The 21,770-nt window shown below is 46.3% G+C and overlaps 1 protein-coding gene across 13 annotated transcripts in view; it reads right to left on the bottom strand.

Annotated features, from left to right (window-relative positions):
* RHL1 (root hair initiation protein root hairless 1 (RHL1)) overlaps positions 1-21,770 on the bottom strand; it is a 119,992-nt gene that overhangs the window by 4,277 nt on the left and 93,945 nt on the right. For 7 of the 13 annotated variants that reach the window (XR_015188185.1, XR_015188186.1, XR_015188184.1 and 4 more), the window contains exons 12-13: positions 16,430-16,476; positions 749-841 (exon numbers count right to left, since the gene is read on the bottom strand). Coding sequence is in view for 8 of the 13 variants with exons in the window: in XM_086512818.1 (XP_086368944.1) it covers positions 749-841; positions 16,430-16,476 (140 nt within the window). In the remaining 5 variants the exon portion in view is untranslated. Of the gene's footprint in view, positions 1-748; positions 842-16,429; positions 16,477-16,510; positions 17,008-21,770 lie in introns of those variants that run through there. The other 6 variants (XR_015188188.1, XM_086512822.1, XR_015188187.1 and 3 more) reach the window with 4 other exon arrangements.

A 21,770-nucleotide genomic window follows, 5' to 3' on the forward strand; every position in this document is an offset into this window, starting at 1 on the left:
TGTTTGAAACTCTAAACTTGATGAGTACAATAAACTCAAGATATAAGATACCTAAACATCGCGTCACACCACCAAAAGTACACCAAGCAAGAGCAATCAAAGATTTCCATTCATAAAAGACAGGAATGTGTAGGAAGGTGGGTGTGTGTGCGCACGGGTGTTTCCATTATTTTCCAAAAAAGAGGCTGTATTCGATAATAGCCATTTTTGCAAAACGCATTGATGAGTGCCCATGGGCGTTTCCATTATAAAAAGAGGCTGTATTCTATAATAGCCATTTTTGCAAAAGGCATTGATGAGTGTGTAGACGGCCTGGCATGCATCCTCTGGTTTTGGTTACAAAGGAGGCTGGGTTTGATTTGTAATAGTATGACTTTATGAGCCCATTTTGTAGACCTATTGCCACTCCTATGGATGTGTTGTGGGGCGAATGTAATCTTTGCCTTGCTTTTTTGCGTTTTCATTAGCTTTCCATTGTATATGGTCAGCTCAAGTTGAAAGTCCACAAAAACTTCTTCTTGAGCTTCTATAAACAAAAAAGATGGCTATATTTTGGCTTTCATTCAAGAAAAAAAGCAAGAGTGGGTGTTATTTATCCATAATATGTCATCAAAGTACCTCTCTGTGTGTTCCAATAACAATATCACATATACACCAAAGAATCCTTTCAAATTACAAAAGACATTAGAAACTATGTCAATGAAAAGGTGGTATAATTCCCAGTCATAGTACGGAACAGTATTTATACACAAGTGCTAAAATCAAGAGCCTGAAGATATAATATTCCGTCATCTTCAAGCCAAGGAACTTTGAAAACCATAGTTGAGAAGATAACCCTCACCTGCACCCATGGAAACAACACAGCTTTTAGTTAGCATTGGCACCGTATGCAGGTGAGGCATGGGTATTCCACATGTTATAAATGTCACCCAACTAAATTGCTTTCAAGGATAAATAATAAGAAAGATGAAGCTACTCAAATATTCAGAGATGGTTTCATTTACAAGGGAAAAAACATATGGAGCTCCTTTTGCTTTGCAAGCTTTGGCCGGAGATGAGTTTTATGAGGCAATTTAGCCTCGAAGTGGGCCACATACACATGTTTCTTGACTTTACAAAGTTTGGCATTAATTGCCGCTATTTTTTCAGGGTCAATGCCAGTGCTCATACGTGCAGTCAATCTATACTTTGGAATCACCTATAACATAAAAAGATGTTAGTAAGTCCTATACCTCCCTAGACGGAATAAGCCACCATATTCTGCCATATGAGCATCCATAAGGTAACATGCACAACCATACTTGGCAACCATATTCAGCCACAACCCTTCTTAACCATATTCACATCCACTTGGCCATATGAGGAGCCATATCCAGATGTAGCAACCATATTCGGCCACATGGGCTATCTTAAGGTACCATGCACAACCGTATTCGGCCACATTTCACACCCTTCACCACCATAATCATAGCCATAGGAGCAACCATATCTAGATGTAGCAACCATATTCGGCCACATGGGCTGCCTTAAGGTACCATGCACAACCATATTCGGCCACATGGGCTGCCTTAAGGTACCATGCACAACCGTATTCGGCCACATTTCACACCCTTCATCGCCATAATCATAACCATATTCGGCCACAACCATTTTTAACCATATTCTCAACCAATCATTCACAACTATATTCTGCTACATGAGCAGCTTTGCCTATGAAGTAGCCAACCATTCTCATAACAGTCATAGTTAGGACCATGCCTGAGTTCTATACTGCTATATTGTTATATTGATATTGGTGTATTGGTATTGCTATACTACCATACTCGTATTTGCATACTGGTATACTGGTACTAATCTTAGATTTGTAGTGCTAGTACTGACAGTACTGGTATAACTGGTAGTATTGGTACTGGCATTATTGATACTGACCAGTACTGGCAGTACTGGTATACTAGTACTGATATACTAGTACTGGTACACCAAAGAATCCTTTCAAATTACAAAAGACACTAGAAACTATGTCGATGAAAAGGTTGTATAATTCCTATTCATAGTACAGAACAGTCTTATACACAAGTATTAAAATCAAGAGCTTGAAGATATAAAAGTCAGCCCTCTTCAAGTCAAGGAACATTGAAAACCATAATTGAAAAGGTAACCCTCACCAAAGGGTCGGAATAAGTAGCCAACTATTCCCATAACAGTCATACATCGACTTAGTATAGTTAAGAACATGCATGAGTTCTACTACCATATCAAAGGTGAATCACAACACAACCAAACAGCTCGGACAGTAGTCCATATTGGAGACAAAGTCACATGAGATTGAGTCGGAGTAGCTAGCTCCACAATAGCTTGCTTGTCTTTTCCTTTTGCCATAGAGCCAACAACACACACCCCCTTGCGAGTTAAATCCTCACAATCTCAAGGTACAACCAACCTTTCACTAGTACACATAGACACACAATTGCACCAATGCAAAGTGAGCATGGAAGATCACCTTTTATAGGCTTCGTTGCCAGTAGCCACATTCCATTCATAGCAGCAAGGCGGGTCCGTCTTCAAGAGGGGGAAGAACCAACAGAGCCACCTCTTACACACACACACACACACACACACACACACACACACACACACACACACACACACACACACAGAGCACTAGAGATGCGCTATAGAGCAGATGTCGCAAGAGGGACCCACCGCGTCATCAAGCATATGAGGACACATTGTACAGAGTCAAGCCAGCTCGTAAAAACCCATTAACTTCTTTGACTCACTAGATGTTAGGTACAGTATATTACGCAACCACCCGCAAATTTCCTATTACGAATTTCACCTTGTAAATACAAACCCCTTTTTTTACAAGAGATTTCCTAGGTCAATACAAAATATTGAGGCTAATCCCCGGTTAATTACACCGAGGCCGTGGCAACAAGCCACTCCTATATCCAGAAGGAGTTCAATCCTTGTATTAACAACAGCATGTGTGTGTGTGTGTGTGTGTGTGTGTGTGTGTGTGTGTGTGTGTGTGTGTGTGTGTTTTTACAGCATGCCAAGGTTTGATTTAGTCTTCCAGCACATCTCTATACAACCCTATTTGTTCGTTTTGCCTAAGAAGTTTGTAGTGCAGCAGATTGCCCCTGCGTTTTCTCCTGTACAGCTCTGGGTTTAGGAATGTATGTGTGTGAGGGCTCGCGTCATATTGGTAGTGTCTTTCCTCCATCGTTTTTTCATAGGTTCTATTCACCGTCTTTTCTTCATATGTTCGTCATGGCAAAGGAAGCTGTATACAAGCGTAGGAAACACGTTTGATCTCCCCTCCATGGATATCGCAAACATCATCAAAGACTGTCTGTCAAAGGAATTTGCAGATGCCCGAACTGCCTAGGAAGGCCAAGAACCCACTACTGAAGTGGTTATTCCAATTCAGGAGCTTATGGATCCGGTTGCACAAAATGCGTTAAATGTGGTTATCTTGTTTTTCCTTGGCAAGATGTCCTCAGCTCAAGACGTAGGTCAGTGGGTTTATTTTCTGTTGAAAAGACAAGCAGTCTAAGGGGTATATTATGGTGCCCGAGGTTTTTACCGAGTGTTATTGGCGGATATATACACTCGTTCCCAAATGGCAATGTCGCCTTTGTTTTTCAATATGCAAATGACACATGTATTGCCATGGGCGCTTACTAAAGATTATCAGAGATTGATATGACATAGGTGCCCAATTTGGTGGGATTTCCACCGTGGAACTCTGGGTCCAACACAAAAACTGCACCATGAAGAGGTGAACTATAGGCATTCCACCTGCTACTGCAAAGGTCTTTGATTTCTTCGAGACTATATGGGTCCTTCTCACGCTCTTCAAGGGCCTCGACCATGCGATCCATTGCTTCATAGACCTTGCCAATGCAAGGTTGCATACCATCCATCACTCTAAGCAAGTGGATCACTGGTTTCACCATTTTGTCAATACTCTTTAGGGACTCCCAAAACTCAGGATCCTTCACCTTTCCTGTACAAATGATCCCTGCGATTGTACTTGTATAGGAAGTCTCAGCAAACTCTGTACTGATGAAGAGCTGCCGCACTGCACTTTGACACTCTACAAAGTGGCTTACCATTAGATGGTTGTAGGCGAAGTGTGTCTCACAATACTTTGTAAGCACTTTGTCCCTCGATCGCTTCAAGAACTCGGCTCGAAGTATGTTGTGGTTGTTGATGAAAGCAACCACCTTGGACGTGGATGTCATGAGAGGCTCTATCCAAGGTAGTTTGTTGAAATCCTTTAAGAGGTTGTTAAGGCAATGTGCCAAGCAAAAGGACACCGTGATGTGAGGATAAGCGCCTTCCAAAATAGCTCCGGCTGCCCTGTTTGATGCCTCCCCATCGGTGACTAGACCTATCACAAGGTCCGACCCAATGGTCTCTACGGCAGAGGCCCACTCACTTGCAAGGACATTTGCTAATTTCCCTGTCTCTGTGGCATCATGGGAGTGGGCAAAATACATCTCCCCTTCCAAAATAGCTCCGGCTGCCCTGTTTGATGCCTCCCCATCGGTGACTAGACCTATCACAAGGTCCGACCCAATGGTCTCTACGGCAGAGGCCCACTCACTTGCAAGGACATTTGCTAATTTCCCTGTCTCTGTGGCATCATGGGAGTGGGCAAAATACATCTCCCCTTTGGAATAGGCAACAACGCCATGGATGGATCGCCTCCTTAGTGTCGCTCCATCCATCTGCAATGAGGGTCATGCCATACTTCGTCCATTACCTCTTCATGTTGAGGGTTGCCATCTCCACAACGGCCTTCTCTCTATCGAGTAGAGTAGTGCAGAGAGCCTCGGAAGAGGGTGGCACATAGCATGCCCAATACTCTCCAATCCTCGTGCACATTGTCTTCAAGTACTCGGACCTACAGAGTGCACACAAGAGGTATTAGGATTTACTATTTAGATGAGAATTAGAATCGAGATGGCAAATCATGAAAGAATGATAGTCTTACCGAGCCTTTATGTAGGGGATGTGATCATGATAGAAAAAGCATGCAACACTTGCATCCACATCCTCCTTCCTTTTTGGATCCCAAGTGGAATGTAAGGTGCGTTAGTGAGGTTTGGGAGTGGAGACCGGAGTAGTATTGGGCATTGAAAAAGCCGATTGAAATGATGTAGTCCCCGTCTCTGCCGTTGCCACATGGCTATCACCACCGATCGACGACGAGACGACGAAGGTGTAGAAGAGGGAAAAACCAAGTCGTTGGGGTCGATTGCGGGACGCTTTGGCTTGGCCGCATCTTTCTCCTCTTTGTTGGCTTTGATGGTAGCATCCTTGGCTTCGAATACCTTTAACAATTGCTCGTTGACCGCCTTGCATATTGCTACTTGTTGTCCCTCTAGCTTAAGGAGGTGAGCACGTACTTTAGTTGTGCCGGATTGCCGTTTGAAGCCGTATAGTTTGCACTCCATGCACATGCACCACCGGCCTTTCCCAACACTTGGGAATGCACTTCGTCCCACCATGAAGCTTCATCCTTCTTCTTCTTCGCTCCCAAGGACACACATATGCAGAAGCTTGGGCCATGATGATGAGACGCGAGAGAGAGAGAGAGAGAGAGAGAGAGAGAGAGAGAGAGAGAGAGAGGTTGCGGTGTGGAGCTTGAAGCTTGAGCCTTGAGGCCCAAGAGAGAGGGAGAGAGATGAGAATGAATGAATGAAGGCTTGAGCAATGAGCCTTGCCCAAGGGATGCGGAGAGAGTCGAGACTCGAGAGAGGCTTGATGGAGAGGGTCGAGGCTAGAGGCTAGAGCATGTGACGCTTGAGCATGAGAACTTCAAAAGTTCAATGAAGCCACCGTTGTCGACCTTGGCCCTTGAGGCTTGAAGCTTTGAGGGACGGATGAGGTTTATAAGAGGCAAAGTTGCCCTTATATAGGATAGGCTATAGCCCCCTCACCCCCTCTCCCAAGCGTCCAAAAATGCTGCTCAAAACGGCTGTTTTCTTTTTAACGGTCCTATTTTTAAAATTTTGAAAACTGCCGTTCCAAAATTCGCGCGTTCCGCGTTCCACTCCCCCGTTCCGGCCGCTCCGCGTATCCATTCCGAGCGGTTTGCTTGTGTAGGAACACGTTCTGGGAACGGCATGGGGCCGTTCCAACCGTTCCCTGCCACTCTATTTCCACGTACTTGGAAGCACTTTTTGCCTCTTTTGGCTGCTCAGTTGGGCAAAGTGAATACCGCTATGGGATACGGATAAACCGAAGCCTACAAGAATCACGGTTCACTCTCGTAATCCAATAGTGGGTAAAAGACCATTTAAACTAACATGGGATAAAATTTGCAGGTACATGTTTTAGCTATGGTAAAGTTCGCCATATGTACTCTGAATGCCTCCCTCCTCTTCGTCTATGAAGGCAAAGCTGGGGGATTCTAATGGAAAGATGCACCTAAACACGATAGAGATAAAGGTTGATACCAAAGGTAACGCCAAAACGGGTGATTCCACTAATGGATGGCAGACTCCAAGGAAGGTGGCAAAACCTCGTGTTTCACCTATTTCAAGAAACTATGTACCTGCTTCAGATGGGAGAAGTGGTGGGAGCTTTGCATCTACCTCTCATGATCACAAGTCACTAGTTGAAGCGTGGGATAGAGTGGTTCACTCGTATAAAGACGCTTTGCTTGGTTCCACGTATGCCTCATTACCTATGCATCAACATCCCTTGCAAGGGATGCATGTGGAATCTGCTTTATTGGCTGTTGGTATGGAGGGCAGATGTGTCAATGGGCACATCTTCTTGGTGATTGCTTCCTCTATTTCTCTTGTAAATATTGTACAGAAGCATTCTCCTCTCACATGTTTCACGTATAATGTGCAAGGGTTGTGCAACCACGACCCTAACATTATGTACATACACATAAAGCAGATATAGTAGTATTGCAAGAGCATAATCAAAATGAGTTTGTTAGCCAATCTTCGTACTATGCGGGATATTGGATTGCTTATGCTAGTACTAGTTCTTTTTCGGGTGTTTTGATGATGGTGCGACATGATATGCAGCCGGTTTTAGCCCGCAATGACCTAGCGGGACGATGGATGGTTGTTCAAAGTCTTGTGCAAGGGAATATTCTTTATTGGGGGGTTAATGATTTCCATCTCTATTGATACTTTGGTCGCTCATTCCAACAATCCCTTTTCGATTGTTGTCGAGTTGAAGATCCATGCGACCCAAATGGAAGTGTTTGATGATTGCTTCTAATTTTAGAATGGGGCTACTTTGATGTCACCTCTCTTCTTGTAATAGCCCATCAATCATAGTCACACGAAACGGCGTTTCGGGGAGTCAAAACGGAAACGCCGTTTTTTGACCGTTTCGGACCGGAAAAAACGGCGTTTCGCCATGTGAAAGTTGGCCAAAGGGTATTTTGGGAAAAAATCGGACAGCGAGCATTTACGTGACAGCGAACTTGGCTCTGCTCATTTTTCGGCCGCGCCCACAGTTTTGCAGACTGCACCCGCCTACAAGTGAGCCCTCAAGCCCCTTTCCTACGTGCATCGCGCACGCAATATGTGTGTGTGTGTGTGTGTGTGTGTGTGTGTGTGTGTGTGTCTTCAGGGATTTCAGAAGGTGAATTAACTGAATCTTGGCCTCTTGGTTGTTCAGTCAGGCAGGGCTGCCCCCTTAGTGCTCTGTTGTATGCTGTTGCTACTCACCCGTTGTTGACTTATCTTGATCACTTGACCTCTGTTCAGAGTCTGCATGGTCTGCGGTTACCTTTGGGTTGTACATTCATTGGCCAGGCTTACGCTGATGATGCGTTGTTTATGCCTCGTAATCAACAGGAGGATGTCAAGGTGATTATGGAAGCATTGGAACTGTTTGGCATTGCGGCTGGGCTTAAAGTCAATTTTTGTAAATCGAAGCTTCTGACTCTCCGTTCTTGTGATTGGCATAGTATGTTGTGGCCTGGTGAGATTGTCTCTTCAAATGTGATCACTAGGCATTTGGGTTATCCGATTGGATGGAATGTTGCTCACTCTCAGAAAGTCGATTGGGTTATGCAACGCTTGAATGTCAAATTGCATTACTGGAAGCTTTCTACTTGGCCCTTGCATGTTCGTCTGCGAATTGTTCAGAGTATCCTGTTGGCATATGTTCAGTTCTTTTTGCCACTGATGCATTGGCCTCGCCGATGTCTTGATTCTCTTATGTCGGACATTATGTCCCATTTGTGGCGGACTCATGCTACCAAAAAAGGCTTATGCTTGCTGTCGATGGAGAAGCTTTGCACTCCTAAACGTTTTGGTGGATTGAATATCTTGGATTTACACAGGCATGTTTATGCGCGGAAAGCTATGTTGTTGCCCACTCTTGTGCAACAAATTCAGCCTTGGACATTGATGTTTGCATTCCTCGGTCAGCACGTTGTTACTTCTGCTTTTGGCCATTGGGAACCCTCTCTCTAGGAGGTAGTTTTTGGCAAGATGGAAGGGCACATTCCTGGTTGTCCACTTGCTTCCTCTCTAGTATCTGCTTGGAAAGAGGTTATGATGCATTTATCGTGGACTCATCGGCAGGAAGGTGATTCGATCCGATTGGAAAGTCTCCATTGGAGCAGGGCATTCTCTCTTACTTTGGTCGACCGATCACCCCGTCACGCTTACTTTCTCTCTGGTCGTGGCATTCGAGTGGTTGAGGATGTGGTCGATGAGGCTGGATATACTTTTGAGTTTTCCTTGGCTGCTCGTCGTTTTGGGTTGGGCATGCATTACCGTCAGTTTTGGAAAGAGCTTCAAAGCATGTTGCTCGACTTTTTGCATGTTTCACCTTTGTCTGATGGTGATCGCATGTTTGATTGGGCCTTTCGGAAAACGCCTTTTCGAGCCATTTCTGCGGGTCGAATCTATGCTATTCTTCTACCACGACCATGGCTGGATGGTCATTGTAATGCCATTTGGCGCATGCACAAATTTGACCTCTGGTGGAGGAGGCTCCTCTCTGCCTTGTGGAAAAGCCATTTGCCGTTGAAGGAGCATCTGTTTCTTTGGCGATGTTTGCTTGGAGTGCTTCCTGTTGGCACTTTTCTTCGAGTGCATCATATTCGTCCTTCTTCTTGCGTTCGTTGCTCGACTGCAGAAGAGGATTTTTGTCACTGGCTGTGGGATTGCTGCGTTACTAGAGACTTCCTTCGACATGTATCGGCGTGTTTGCGGCTCCGTTTTCTTGGGGTTGTTTTTCACAAAAGGTTTTGGGCATTTGGCATTTTCTCATCGACGTAACAGCCTTTTGCGGTCTTCTTCATGTGGGTCAAATACTGGGCTTTTTGGACCGTGTGGAGTCACCATAATGCTTACATGTTTCATCGTATTCATGTGGATCCATTCCCTCTCTTCAGGCTTTCTCTTAGGCAATCGTTATGGTTTGCTTTGGAAGCTGGTGATATCACCTTAGAGATGCATCAGCTTCCATATGAATGTTTTTAGCTACGCTCTACAGATGAGGAGTTCTGTGCTCCTCCCCTTGTATATGATCTTCTCGGTGGGTTTTCCTCGCTTTGAGGTTTCCCACTAGTAAATTAATCAATCGATTTACAAAAAAAAGTGTGTGTGTGTGTGTGTGTGTGTGTGTGTGTGTGAGAGAGAGAGAGAGACAGAGAGAGAGAGAGAGAGAGAGAGAAAAACTAATGATATATTAACGTCTTCAAAAGGCCAAAATGACCTATGAGACCATCAGATACAAAGTGGTAAATCTAATACAATGTCGGAAGTACAAGTACAAAAAGTATTGAAAGTAAAAATGAAACTGAAATGAAGTGTGAAATGTGAAATGTGAAATGTGAAAATGTAGAGTAGGCCCTCAATGACAATCTGGGTGTCGTGCTAGAATGCCTCTGATCCTCTGCTGGAGTCTCCGTCGATGTAGTGTGCTCCTTTGTCTCGGTCGTGGTCGTCTCGATCTCCCGAGCTCCATCGCCCTGTCAATGAGGGTGCCTCTGGTATGAATGGGGGTACAACCCTGTGCTGGTGGTTGGTCTCTTGGCTCCCTCGATCCAAAGAAGTATGTGATCTGTCTCTGCGACTGTCGTACTCCATGTCTCCCCAACAGACTGTCTCTATGTCGGTGTAGCTCAAGTAGATATAAGCCAAGGCATCTCTGGTCCCCATATCTCATGACTCTATCTAGGGGTCCAAAACCCTCCCTGAATAAGCAATGGAAGCGCCCTCGTATCTCATAATACACAGTGCAGTGGCATATGTAGTGTAGCTCTGTCTCTGGCTCTCTACCACATAGTTGACATATCCTAGACTCTGGTGGTATCCCTCTGAATCTACCCGTCTCAATCTCCAGCTGGTGTGAGGATGTGCGAATATGACCTATAGCACATCGCAGACCATGAGATAAATGAGTGTCCATGTAGTTCGGACGAGTCACAAACCCATCCCCTGAAAGTTGGAGAAGGTGATCTTTGTAGAAAGCCATCTTCGTGCCCAACTCTTGTATCGGCTCTACCCATGTACTCCTGGTGTCCAACTGTATAAGATCCTGACGAATGAGTCTAGTGATCTCCGTCCGTGTGACTGGCAGGGAGGGTGCATCCAGGGAATATTGAAAGGGAGGCAATCTATCCATGCTGAGACCATGCCTCTGAAACCATGAGGTCATTTGTGCATACCAACATGATGCATCTCCCTGCATCGCTAACTGTCTAGAGGACTCAAGAGCCAGTCTAGTATATCTGCCTCTATGTGTATCCCATAGACTGTGCATAAAGGACACTGATCTGGTAAGAGCCTCAATCTCTATAGGAGGGGCGGCTACCTCCGCTCGAATAATCGCATGTGGTACAGAGGCCTTGGCTCTACTCATCCGGGATATCATAAATACCAAGGGTCTCTCCATGTTCCTCCAACTGTCATGATTCACAGATGGTCCCCAAACTTGGACCCCATAAAGCATAGCTGAAGCAACCAAAGTATCAAAGAGCCATAGTTTTGTTCGTGGTTCTTGAAACTGAACCTGCGAACACATCCTCTCTAGCCCTCCTAATGCGGCATAGGCTCTGGATAGTCTAGTCTCTGCTGCTCTCCTCAGGGTAAACCTCGGTCCTGTGAATACCACCCCCAGATATGTATATTTATCTGTGTACTCCACAGTGTCCTGGCCATATACGAGTGTAGGTGCCGATCTCTTGACTCACTGTGGTGTGGTGTTGAACACCATAACCTTGGTTTTACCAAGGTTCACAGACAGTCCACTATCCTCTGCAAAGTTGTCCAATGCATCCAAATGTCTTTGCATGCCCTCTGGCGACTCTGACATTAACACAATATCATCAACATATAACAATAAAGGGATCCATGTCCCTGCCAGCTAAGCGCCTCTGTCACCCTCTCTGTCAATGCAGTCGGAGACCTCGTCTACATACATACCAAAAAGTGTAGGGGACAAAGGACACCCCTGTTTCACTCCAATAGTGGAATGAACAATGTCAGAAATCCCCTCAAGAGTGCATACCTGGCCAGTCACTAAGCGGTATAAAGCCATGATCCCCCATATGATCTCTGTGGGTACTCCCAACTTCAGTAGCCTGTGCATCAATCTGGCCCTCGGCACTGTGTCAAATGCCTTGCGGAAGTCCACAAAGCAACAATACATCCATCTCCCATGTGCCCGACCCTCCTCAATAATGGCTCTGAGTGTAAGAATATGGTCCAAGTGGAGAAACCCCTCCTGAATCCAGTATGACCTGCTGCTCGTATGCCCTCATTTTCTGCCCATTTACTCAGTTGTTGTTCAAGAATGGATGCATACAACCGTGCCAATGTGTGCCCTATCATAATAGTACGGTAGTTCCCTGGTACCGTGGGGTCCCCTGCCTTGAAAAGAGGTACAATAGTAGATAATCTCCAGGACTCGGGTAGTCCCTCACACATGACACGGTTAAACAACCGCGCAAGAACCTCTGATAGTAAATCTCTAGCATGTATCAAGTGCTCTGCCACCAAACCATCATGATCATATGCTCTCCTAGTCCTCATCCTGTGAATGGCGTTCTTCACCATCTCAGTGGTAAAGAAGGTACTAGTGGCTGGACATGGCTCTAGAGGGTCTGGTAATGGTGGTTGCCCAGGTACTATATATAATGATGCTGCATATTGACCCCAAATCTCGGGAGAGGTAATCACTGGAGGAGGTGAGTGCTCATGGAAGAGACGCCAGGCCTCACCTGAATCTCGGCTCAAAAAGAGCTGATACAAATCACGTTCCATCTGGGCTAAAAAGGCCCGCTTCTTCCGTCGCACTAAACGCCGAAGGGCAATCCGAGACTATCTATATGTAATGACTCCAAGTATAAGCTCGCTCTAAATCTAAACTCTCATCTCTCTGCACTCCTCATCATACCAACTATTCTGAGGCATGTTCCCAGAACGTCTTCTCTGATCTGGTTGAGTGTGTGGGTATGCCTCTGCTGCTGCCCCATGCAAGATCTCCGTCAATAAAGTGGTGATCTCCTCCACTGTATATACAGGCTCGGCTGCCCCCATCTGTCTGTAAATCTCTTCCACATAAACTGAATCCGTCTTTGGTGTAAAAGTATACCGTGTGTGTGCAATCCTCCGTGGTGTCTGAGAGACACTATACTGGAAAGAGACTGAAAAAGTCAGGAGAGCATGGTCTACTGCTACTCCAACAGGCCTAGGGCCCACACTGAGATCTTGAATCTGAGAGATGAAGCTCCGTGAAGTCATGACATAGTCCACTGTACTGGCCCCATGTCTGTGTGGAAAGCATGTGAATCCCCCAGACGAAGGAAAAATCTCTAGACCATTAAGTATGGCCAGACCATACGTAGTTGTCATCTCCATGAGATATCTCCCATACTCTGTGAGCTCTTTATCCTGTGAGTGTCTGTCAAGTCCCATCTCCGATATATCCATCTCTCTAAGCATCTCCTCCGAGGTATCATAAAATACCGTTTGGGAGTTGGCCGTCCTGGCATTAAAGTCTCCCAAGAGAATGATATCTCCATCTCTAGAGAACTCCCATATGTCATCATCAAGTATAGAGAAAGGGGATTGCCCTCTAGGTGAGGTATAGACTGATGTGCTAGGGGGAAAGTAACATATAGCAATGTATAAGAATCTGCCTATCTCAGCTCTCAGTCTCACCCACATGTATCTCCCCTGGTCATCTCTTCGGACAATCTGTAATAGCGGCTGCAACCCTTCCTTGAATAAGACCTCTTGAACCTCGACTTCCATGCTGGGATCTAGCGTCTGGCCGACAAGCTGTCTCCCATAAATAGCCAGTCACACTTGGCATCAACTGTCCAGATTTTTGATGTGTCTCCGAATAAAAGACAATGTCTCTATCTCTGAAGCTATCTTCAAAGGCACCCACATCCAGCCTATATGATCCATTACAATTCCATGCCGCCATCCGGAGTGTGGTCCCATATGTCTCGCACCGTCATGCTGTGCGTTTTTCCAAAACCACTACTTTCCCTCCTCTGTAAAAGGCAATTTTTCCCTTCTCCCTTGCTGCCTTGATCTCTGGCATCAACTCTTGCATATGTGCTATTTGTGCTAAAGTAAGGTCATCCCCCATAAATATTCCAGTTTTCTTAAGTGCTGGTCTCTTCTTCAGGAATTCCTTCCTTGTTTCCAAAGTCGGGAAACGCAAAATAAGTGCTTTCTCTTTGACGTTTCCCTTCTCATCCACTCCCTTCTTTCCTACTCTCCAAGCACCTGTGTGCATAGGTTCCGGGATGCCCATGCGCTGCAAGAGTTCCTTCACTTCGTCTTCTACATTTTCGGTGTCTTTGATACCAGTAATACGCACATGGAGGGCTCTAGTCCTCCTCTTCTGTTCCTCCTCAATGGTCAAATTGATGATGGTAGAAGTCTGTGTGGCTTCTGGCATCCGGGCCTTCCCTTTCTTTGCACCTTCGATCCATTTTTTCTGCTTCATCAACTTTCTCCTGTGTTTTAACAAGGCGCTCCACCCATGAGGAAGCCTCTTTCGAGTTTTGTTCTTCTCCTTCGCGCAGAGTTTTCACCTGCTCCTTAATATCTTCAAGCTCCTTTAACATCGAGGGCTGATTTCCCCCTTCCGTTTTGGGCATAATTTTGCAAGGTGCAAGTTTCCCTTTAAGCTCTGCAATCACTGCATCTTTTTCCTTCATGCATTTTTGCATATTGGTTTTCCAAGATTCAAAGCTTGTAATTGCCTCATCCAACTTTTTCTACATAATACATTCCATTACATTCACTTCTGCACGCATTAGATCCTGCATCTCCCCTTTCACAGATAAATACATCTCATCATACCTACCAAGCATCGCTTTATCTAATTCTTTCCTCATATCTGCATACATAGAATTCTTATAACTATCTGCGTTTGCGTACATCTCTTTCCTGATGTCATCTCTCATAAAGCTGAGCTCAGATTTAATCATCACTTGAACCCTTTCCATCATTAAATCATCTTGGACTCTGACGGTTTTCCCTGCTCGCAGTGAGCTTGGCGAGAGTATACTATCTCTGTTCCTCTGCTTGAAAGTCGCTTTCATTTTTTGTGGGGTGGTGAAGCCACTTGCATCACCATCCTCGACTGGTTGGTCCATCAACGGAGGTCTCGCCTCCCGAGGCCCTAGTCACCAGGTACTCGCCCTCGTCCTGGCTGACTCCTTGCCCCTAGCCCTGGCAGGCTGGTCTTGTCCCGCCCTCCTGACACAGGACCAGCAGCTTGCCCAGGCCTAGCAGCTCGCCCTTGATCAGGTTCAGCGGACCCTCGTCCAGCATAGAGAGAGCTCGCCCCCTCGTCCCTCATCCAACAGGTTGGCAACGCGACTGCTCGCCCTCGCCTCAGCCAGCTCGCCTTCGCCCGCGATCCTCGCCAAGAGCCTTCTCGCCCTCGCCCTGAGCTTGCTCGCTCTCGCCTCAGCCAGCTCGTCCCTCGACCAGTAAGTTGCCCTCACCTCAACCTGCTCGTCCCTCGTCCACAGCAGGTCGCCCTCGTCCCTCGCCACAGCAGGTCGTCCTCGCCCTCGTCCACAGCAGAGGTCGCCCTCGCCCTCGCCACAGCAGTTCTTCCTGAGAGAGAGAGAGAGAGAGAGAGAGAGAGAGAGAGAGAGAGAGAGAGAGAGAGAGAGATGCATGTGTGGGCTGAGCGTGTTCATCATGTGCCTGCCTTGCAGGGGCTTCACAAACACCATGACAGACCCGTATTGAAGATATGTCACCAAATTGGCCAGCTACAAAGGAGGAGGGGGCTCAAAAAAATGGAGATGCAACTTTTGTGGGATTGAGAAGACTGGGAGTGTAACTCGTTTGAAAGACCATCTTGGACATGTCCTTGGCAAGGATATGGCACCTTGTGCAAATGTCCCGGCTGATGTTAAATCTGGCCTTGAAGTACGGAAAGCAAAACGCTTGGATTTGGTCAACATTGAAGAAGAGACTCAAACAAATTAGAGTGCAGGAGAAGCAAGCCAGGTGAGCTCTATAAGGAGTAGATTGGAGTCCACAACAAGAAGTGCAGGTGTGTCATTGACTTCTTGTGAAAAAAGGACTCCTTTGCCAAATGTTCAAGCAGGGAGAAAGGGGTCACCATCTCTCCAAGCTGCAAGCATTAAAGCTGGCCTTCAAAAGCAAGCTATGAGGCTAGCTACCCGTGAGGTGACACGTTTGTTCATAAGGTGTGCTATTCCCTTCAATGTGGCCAGAACAAAGCAATGGAAGAAGACAATGAGGGCAGTGAGTTGCATGGGATGTGAGTGGGAGGGTCCTTCCTCCGAGACCTTGCGCACACGGGAGCTTCAAAAGGAGAAGATATGCGTGGACACACAGATTGACTTCCTCAAGGAAACATGGAAGAAGTATGGATGCACTATGCCTCGGACGAAACTCCGAAACGCCGGTTTTTCCGTTTCGGTTTCTGCCGTTTCCGTTTTGGGTGGTGACTATGCCCTCAATAGATAATCGATTTAACCAACCAAAAAAAAAAGTGTGTGTTTGTTTTCAAAAAACATATGACTTTAAACCTCAAGACAGTGAGTACAAAACTTATGTTGTATTTCAAAATTTTGTACTTCAAAGTAAGAATGGTAGGTGCATTTCAATTTTCCTATATCATTTCAATTTGCCTTTACTGCATGGGTGTTACATGAATGTTAAATATATGCATGAGAGTATGTGTGCGCGCGCGTGTGTTGTGGGTTTTGGGGGGGGGGGGGGGGGGGGGGGGGGGGGGGGGTTTATGATGCTCGAAAATTCTAGGCGCAACACACTTCCATATTAACTATGTTTTCAAACCAATGTTTTATTAAAACTATTAAGTATGTCCATATGGACATATTACAATTATGTAAAGTATATCAGATACATGCGGATTGGATGAAACATAGATAAAACAACAAAAAAGCTACCTGCACCTTCGAAGAGGAGCTATTTTTGCCCTTTTTTAGTGTTGATACTGCAATACAGAGATTTCTATTAGTAAAAACTTGAGGCATTCATAACATGTGTAACGTGAGCCCTCCATCATTGTCTTCCAAACCTTTTCCAGACTTATATGCATAGCATGGAAAAGTATGATTGGCTGCACCGGGCTGAATCATAAGTGAACTTAAATTTACTGTATACAAAAACATTCAATAATATGTCCTACACTGAGCATTTTATTTTCAACTCAGCCTCATGAAAAAACTTGAAAAGAGCTTGAAACACCTCAGATTGCACAAAAAGCTGTTTTTCAAGCCAATTTGACCCCAAAATTGGGCACTAGAAAACTTTCCAAAAAAAACGAAGGTAGAATATGATACTTCCCTTTCTCCTATGTCTGTAAACATTTGGAAAAAATACCGTACTCGTATGGACAAAACAATGCCCTCCATTCCAGCCCATTCGAAATGGACATATAACAAACTGGAAAGATTTACTAATGTCATTTTGAGAGGTTCAAACTGGATGACAAAACCTTATGCTTTTCAGTAATCCTAAGCACCTGTCACAACCCAAGCTAAACTTGAGAAAGTGCCTCCTATTTGGACATAAAGTGCATAGCAGGTTTACAATGCTAATGCATTCAAACCTTGAAGAGACCTTAATTATGATACTAGGCTGGTGTCTTTAAATTTCAAAAAAGAGGAAGATTTTCAAGACGAGGTGGCTGCTATTGTATATCAAAGGAAACCTGACTGCCACTGTTTACAAAAAAAAACCTGAAGTTTAACTTATCGAATGCAATATCTTGCATGGTCGCCCTCCTTGACAAGGTAACTCCGCTCACTGCGTAAACCACACACACACACACCCCGGATCTGCATCCCTCCTCCGACGTTGCTATCACCCCCCTCTCTGGCGTGCTGCCTCTCGGCCCACTGCCTCCAGTAGCCTAAACCCACAGCAAGAAGCACACTTGCACGTGTCCACACTTTCACTTCCTCTGATCGAACGAGTGACCGAGCTAGGGAGATCCAGACACCCGCGACTACGGAGGACTACACAGCATCGACAGAGGCTGCATCAGAGAATTTGGATCACTTTGGCCCGACATGCACGACGCCCGGTCAGACTACTGACCATGGAGGAGATTGATGAGATCTGCCAGCGACAGATGATGGATCTCCTATGATTTAGCCCTTTCAGAGGATACACCCACTTGTGTTGTCTTGACAGGATTCTTTAGTAGTACCCTCTCTCTTTCTTCAGCACCCTTTTTATTTTTGTTACTCATACCTTTTATCAGATTCACACATTGTAACTTTCTGGTCTCATAGGTCTCTTTGGCCTTTTGAAGACGTTAATATAACATTCTCTCTCTCTCTCTCTCTCTCTCTCTCTCTCTCTCTCTCTCTCTCTCTCTCTCTCTCTCTCTCTCTCTCACACACACACACACACCAGATTAGTCTCCCTCATACACCACCTGTGGGAACTTCCCAGAGACAGATATGCCCGCCTAGCACTTGAGTCCTCTCGACAGTTAGCCATGCAAGGAGATACAGCATGCTGGTATGGGGAGATGACATCATGGTTCCATGCACATGGGTTCAGCATCGACAAATTGCCTCCCTTCCAGTTCTCATTGGATGCACCCTCTCTGACTCTTACACAGTGCGAGATCACCAGGCTCATCCGCCAAGACCTGACTTAGCTAGACACTAGGTGGACATGGATACAGCCAGCGCAGGAGCTTGGCACGAAGATGGCTTTCTACAGAGAGCATCTTCTCCAGCTGACGGAGGACGGCTTTGTGACGAGGCCTAGATACATGGACACCCACTTATCTCATGGGATTCGATGTGCTATTGGCTAGATATGCACATCTTCACACCAGCTTCGGGCCGAAACTGGGAGATACAGCGGAGTACCAACAGAGGCCAGGACATGCCCCCTGTGTCACATGGAGCCTGAGACAGAGTTGCACTGCACATGCCACTGCCCAGTCTACTATGAGATACAAGGCCGCTTCCACTGCTTGTTCAGAGAGGGCTTTGGACCACTCTCCAGAGTCATAGGATATGAGGACCAAAGATGCCTGGGTTTGTTTCTGCTCGAGCTACATAGACACAGAGAGAGCTTGATGAGAAGAGAGACTAGCCATTCTCAGAGATGGATCACAGACTTCTTTAGAGAAGACATTGGACAACCGGAGGAGCTACTACCTCAGCAGAGCCCACATTTGTAGCAGGGCTATAGTCACTTCACAGGACAGGCAGTTGGACAGTTGGACAGTTAGCTACAGTTGGTCTGGTTCACACTGGACGGACCCTTTGGGCTGGGAGTGACACGTGGTAGGATACCTACGGTGGTCTAGTGGACATCGTGGCCAGGTCACCACCACCACTCAGTTTGGAGATAGACTTAGCTGGCTGGACATTTATGGGCCGTTGGTGGCTCTTATGGGTTGTACATATGAGTAGTCGTGTTTTGGGGCAGTTCTATCTTATCTTGCACGTAGTTGTCTAGAGGAAGTCTTACACAGAGCACTGCTTCACCATCCCTGCACATCTGAGCCTCGACACCCCATTTGTACCTGTGAGTCCTGGGCTGGAGCGGAGTGTGCTGCCACGCCAGAGTCTGTACATGGTTCTTTGAGCTAGTTGAGTCCACATGTTCTGGTCCATTGTTGTGTCTCTGTTGTTATCCATTGTTTCTGTGTTGTTATCCGTTGTTTCTGTGTTTCATTCTGTTTGAGAGAGTTTTCATTTGTTTGAGTGAGATTGTCACGCACATTGCACTGAGGGGCACCCACACTGTAGAGAGCACGACACATTATCCGCGCTACAGGTGCTCTCATTTTGGCGATCACGGTGGGACCTCAACTGAAGTCTCACTCTGTTGAGTAGCTGGTTTCTTCACTTCGCCTGTGTAGTCTAAGTCTCTCGCCTTGCTGGTCTGGTCCCCTCTCGCCCTTGTCCAACTTGCCCTCGTCTCTGGTCTAGACCCCCTCGACCGTGGTCTAGCTGGTCTAGTCACTTGTCTGGTCTAGACCCTGGTCTAGTCCTCCTCGTCCCTGGTCCAGCTGGTCTAGACACTCGTCTGGTCTAGTAGAGTCTAGACCAGTCTTCAGCCAGTTCAAGATTTTCTTGCCCAAAGCTTGGTTGGTTTGGAGGTCACTGCATGACACATACAAGGAGGTCAGTTGAGCGTCAAAGCCCACTACTGATCCCTCTGAAGTACTATCACAGAAGACGACCTTTGACACCTTGTAGAAATCCTTCAACCTCATCACCTATACCTCCACATATCACATCACCCATTCCTTCATCAGGTTCCCCATCTTCCCAATCACCTTCTCCAGAAAAGCTCTCTCCTATTCTTCTACAACAAGCTATTGTGCAACAGACTCAGCAAGGAATCATGGAGCCACTAGCTAGTGTTTTGGCCAAGGTGAACATCAAGTTCCCTACCTTCAAAGGGCTGTCTTCAGAAGATGCTGACGACCATGCAAGAAGATTTGCATCTCTCTGTAGGGGACGTGGGCTGAACAGAGAAGATGCTTACTTGGTACTATTTCCATCCACCCTAGATGGCCTAGCAGATAAATGGTACAGCCAATTTGCAGAGAACCATTTTGCAACTTGAGCAGCCTTAAGACAGCAGTTCTGTGCAGCTTTCAGGCCGGGTGACTACCAGGAGAAGGTGTTGGATGAGTTGGCCAACATGGTGCTCAAGCCTGAGGAGACTTTTGCGGAGCTTATGACGAAAACTAAGTCGCTGGTGGCCAAGCTTCCCCAACAACCCGGTGAATTCATGGTTAAAAAGTGGGTGGAGAAGGCGCTTCCCAAAACTTCTCAGCAAAAACTCCGAGAGAGTCTCCGGCCCGACGCCACTCTCGACGAGTTCATCGCAGCTGCTACTAGAATAGAGGGAGCTAGGAAGCTCTTCAACAACTCTCCTCAAATAGATACTCTCTCTGTGTTCTCGGAAGGTAGTCCTACTGATCCTTTAACTTCTTTACGTAGGGAACTGGAAGCCCTAAAGCTACAACGAGCTCTTCAAGAGGAGAGGTCCTTCTCTCTTAGACAAGAGAAGCCTACACATAATGAGGCATTGGAACAGATTAAGCGCGAGTTAGAAGAGCTCAAGTGTCAGCAAGAGACTAAGGCTATGGTTTGGTGTAGCTCATGCCGCTCTCCAGGGCACCCACCACAAGAATGCCCCCTTCGGTTTTACTGCCACTTCTGTGAAAAAGCTGGACATGAGGATAAGGATTGTTACTACCTCAAGGGATTGCGTCAAATACAACAAAATCTTGGTCCTTCTCTCCAACAACGGCTAGCACCTGCATCCAACATGGTCTCACCCTACGGCCATCAAAACCAGTTGCCTCCTCTGCTGACAACACCCCCTATGCAGCAAAGTATGCACAACAACTTTGCACCCCACAGTTTTTATCATGCCAGTACTCCCTCAGTTCCCCAAAGTTTCTACACCTCAGCCTCAAATTCCATGCAGCAACCACCTCGTCCCCCGTTTCGTCCTTCCAATCGGCCCATACTCTGCTACAAATGAGGAGAATATGGGCATTATCAGAGCAAGTGTCCTTTACCCGAGGGGTCCCCTCCTTGTCGTCATTGCCCTGATTCGAAGGATCACTACAGTAAAGATTGTCCCAAGCAAAGGGCATCCACGTCTTCAGGCTCGACTCAGAACCAGCCCGAATTCACCTTTCCGAAGATAAATTTGATTACTGTGAACACCGTGCCTCAACCTTCACCTGCTACTCATGTGGTTAAGCCTCTGCAAGTGGAGGAGCCTGCTAGTGTCCTTACTCGGGCACAAAGAGCAGCTCTTGGTCTCAGTCTACCCACAGGTCCACCTCGCCAATCTCCACTTCCTCACTCTGGTCTACCTGACCCAAAGGACAAGTCCTTCCCAATTGCTCAGAGCAAACCAACTTCCTTGTTATCTGACATTGATGGAGCCTTCTTAGGAGCAGTGGCTGACTTGGAACAGATTAAGGTCACAAAAGGAGCCCAGTTCGGAGGCTCCAAGCCCACAGCAAAAGCCATCTTGAAAAATACTTTTCAGCAGGTGTCACTATACGACATGCTAAGGCTCGATGCAACACTTAGAAGTGACACCCTGTCAGTCATTCAATCTCTGTACCCGAGGGCTGGGCCTAGTGGCGGGCACCTCCCTGTACAGCCCTCAGAGTCCTATTTGATTTCCTATCCATCTGCTCCCCTCACCGATTATAAAAGTCCTCGCCTCACTGTATCTATTCTTGGGCACCAGCTATCCGGCGTCATCGTTGATGGA

Source organism: Adiantum capillus-veneris, chromosome 5, assembly GCF_014529385.1.
Source record: "Adiantum capillus-veneris isolate H3 chromosome 5, ASM1452938v2, whole genome shotgun sequence".
Lineage (NCBI taxonomy): Eukaryota > Viridiplantae > Streptophyta > Polypodiopsida > Polypodiales > Pteridaceae > Adiantum > Adiantum capillus-veneris.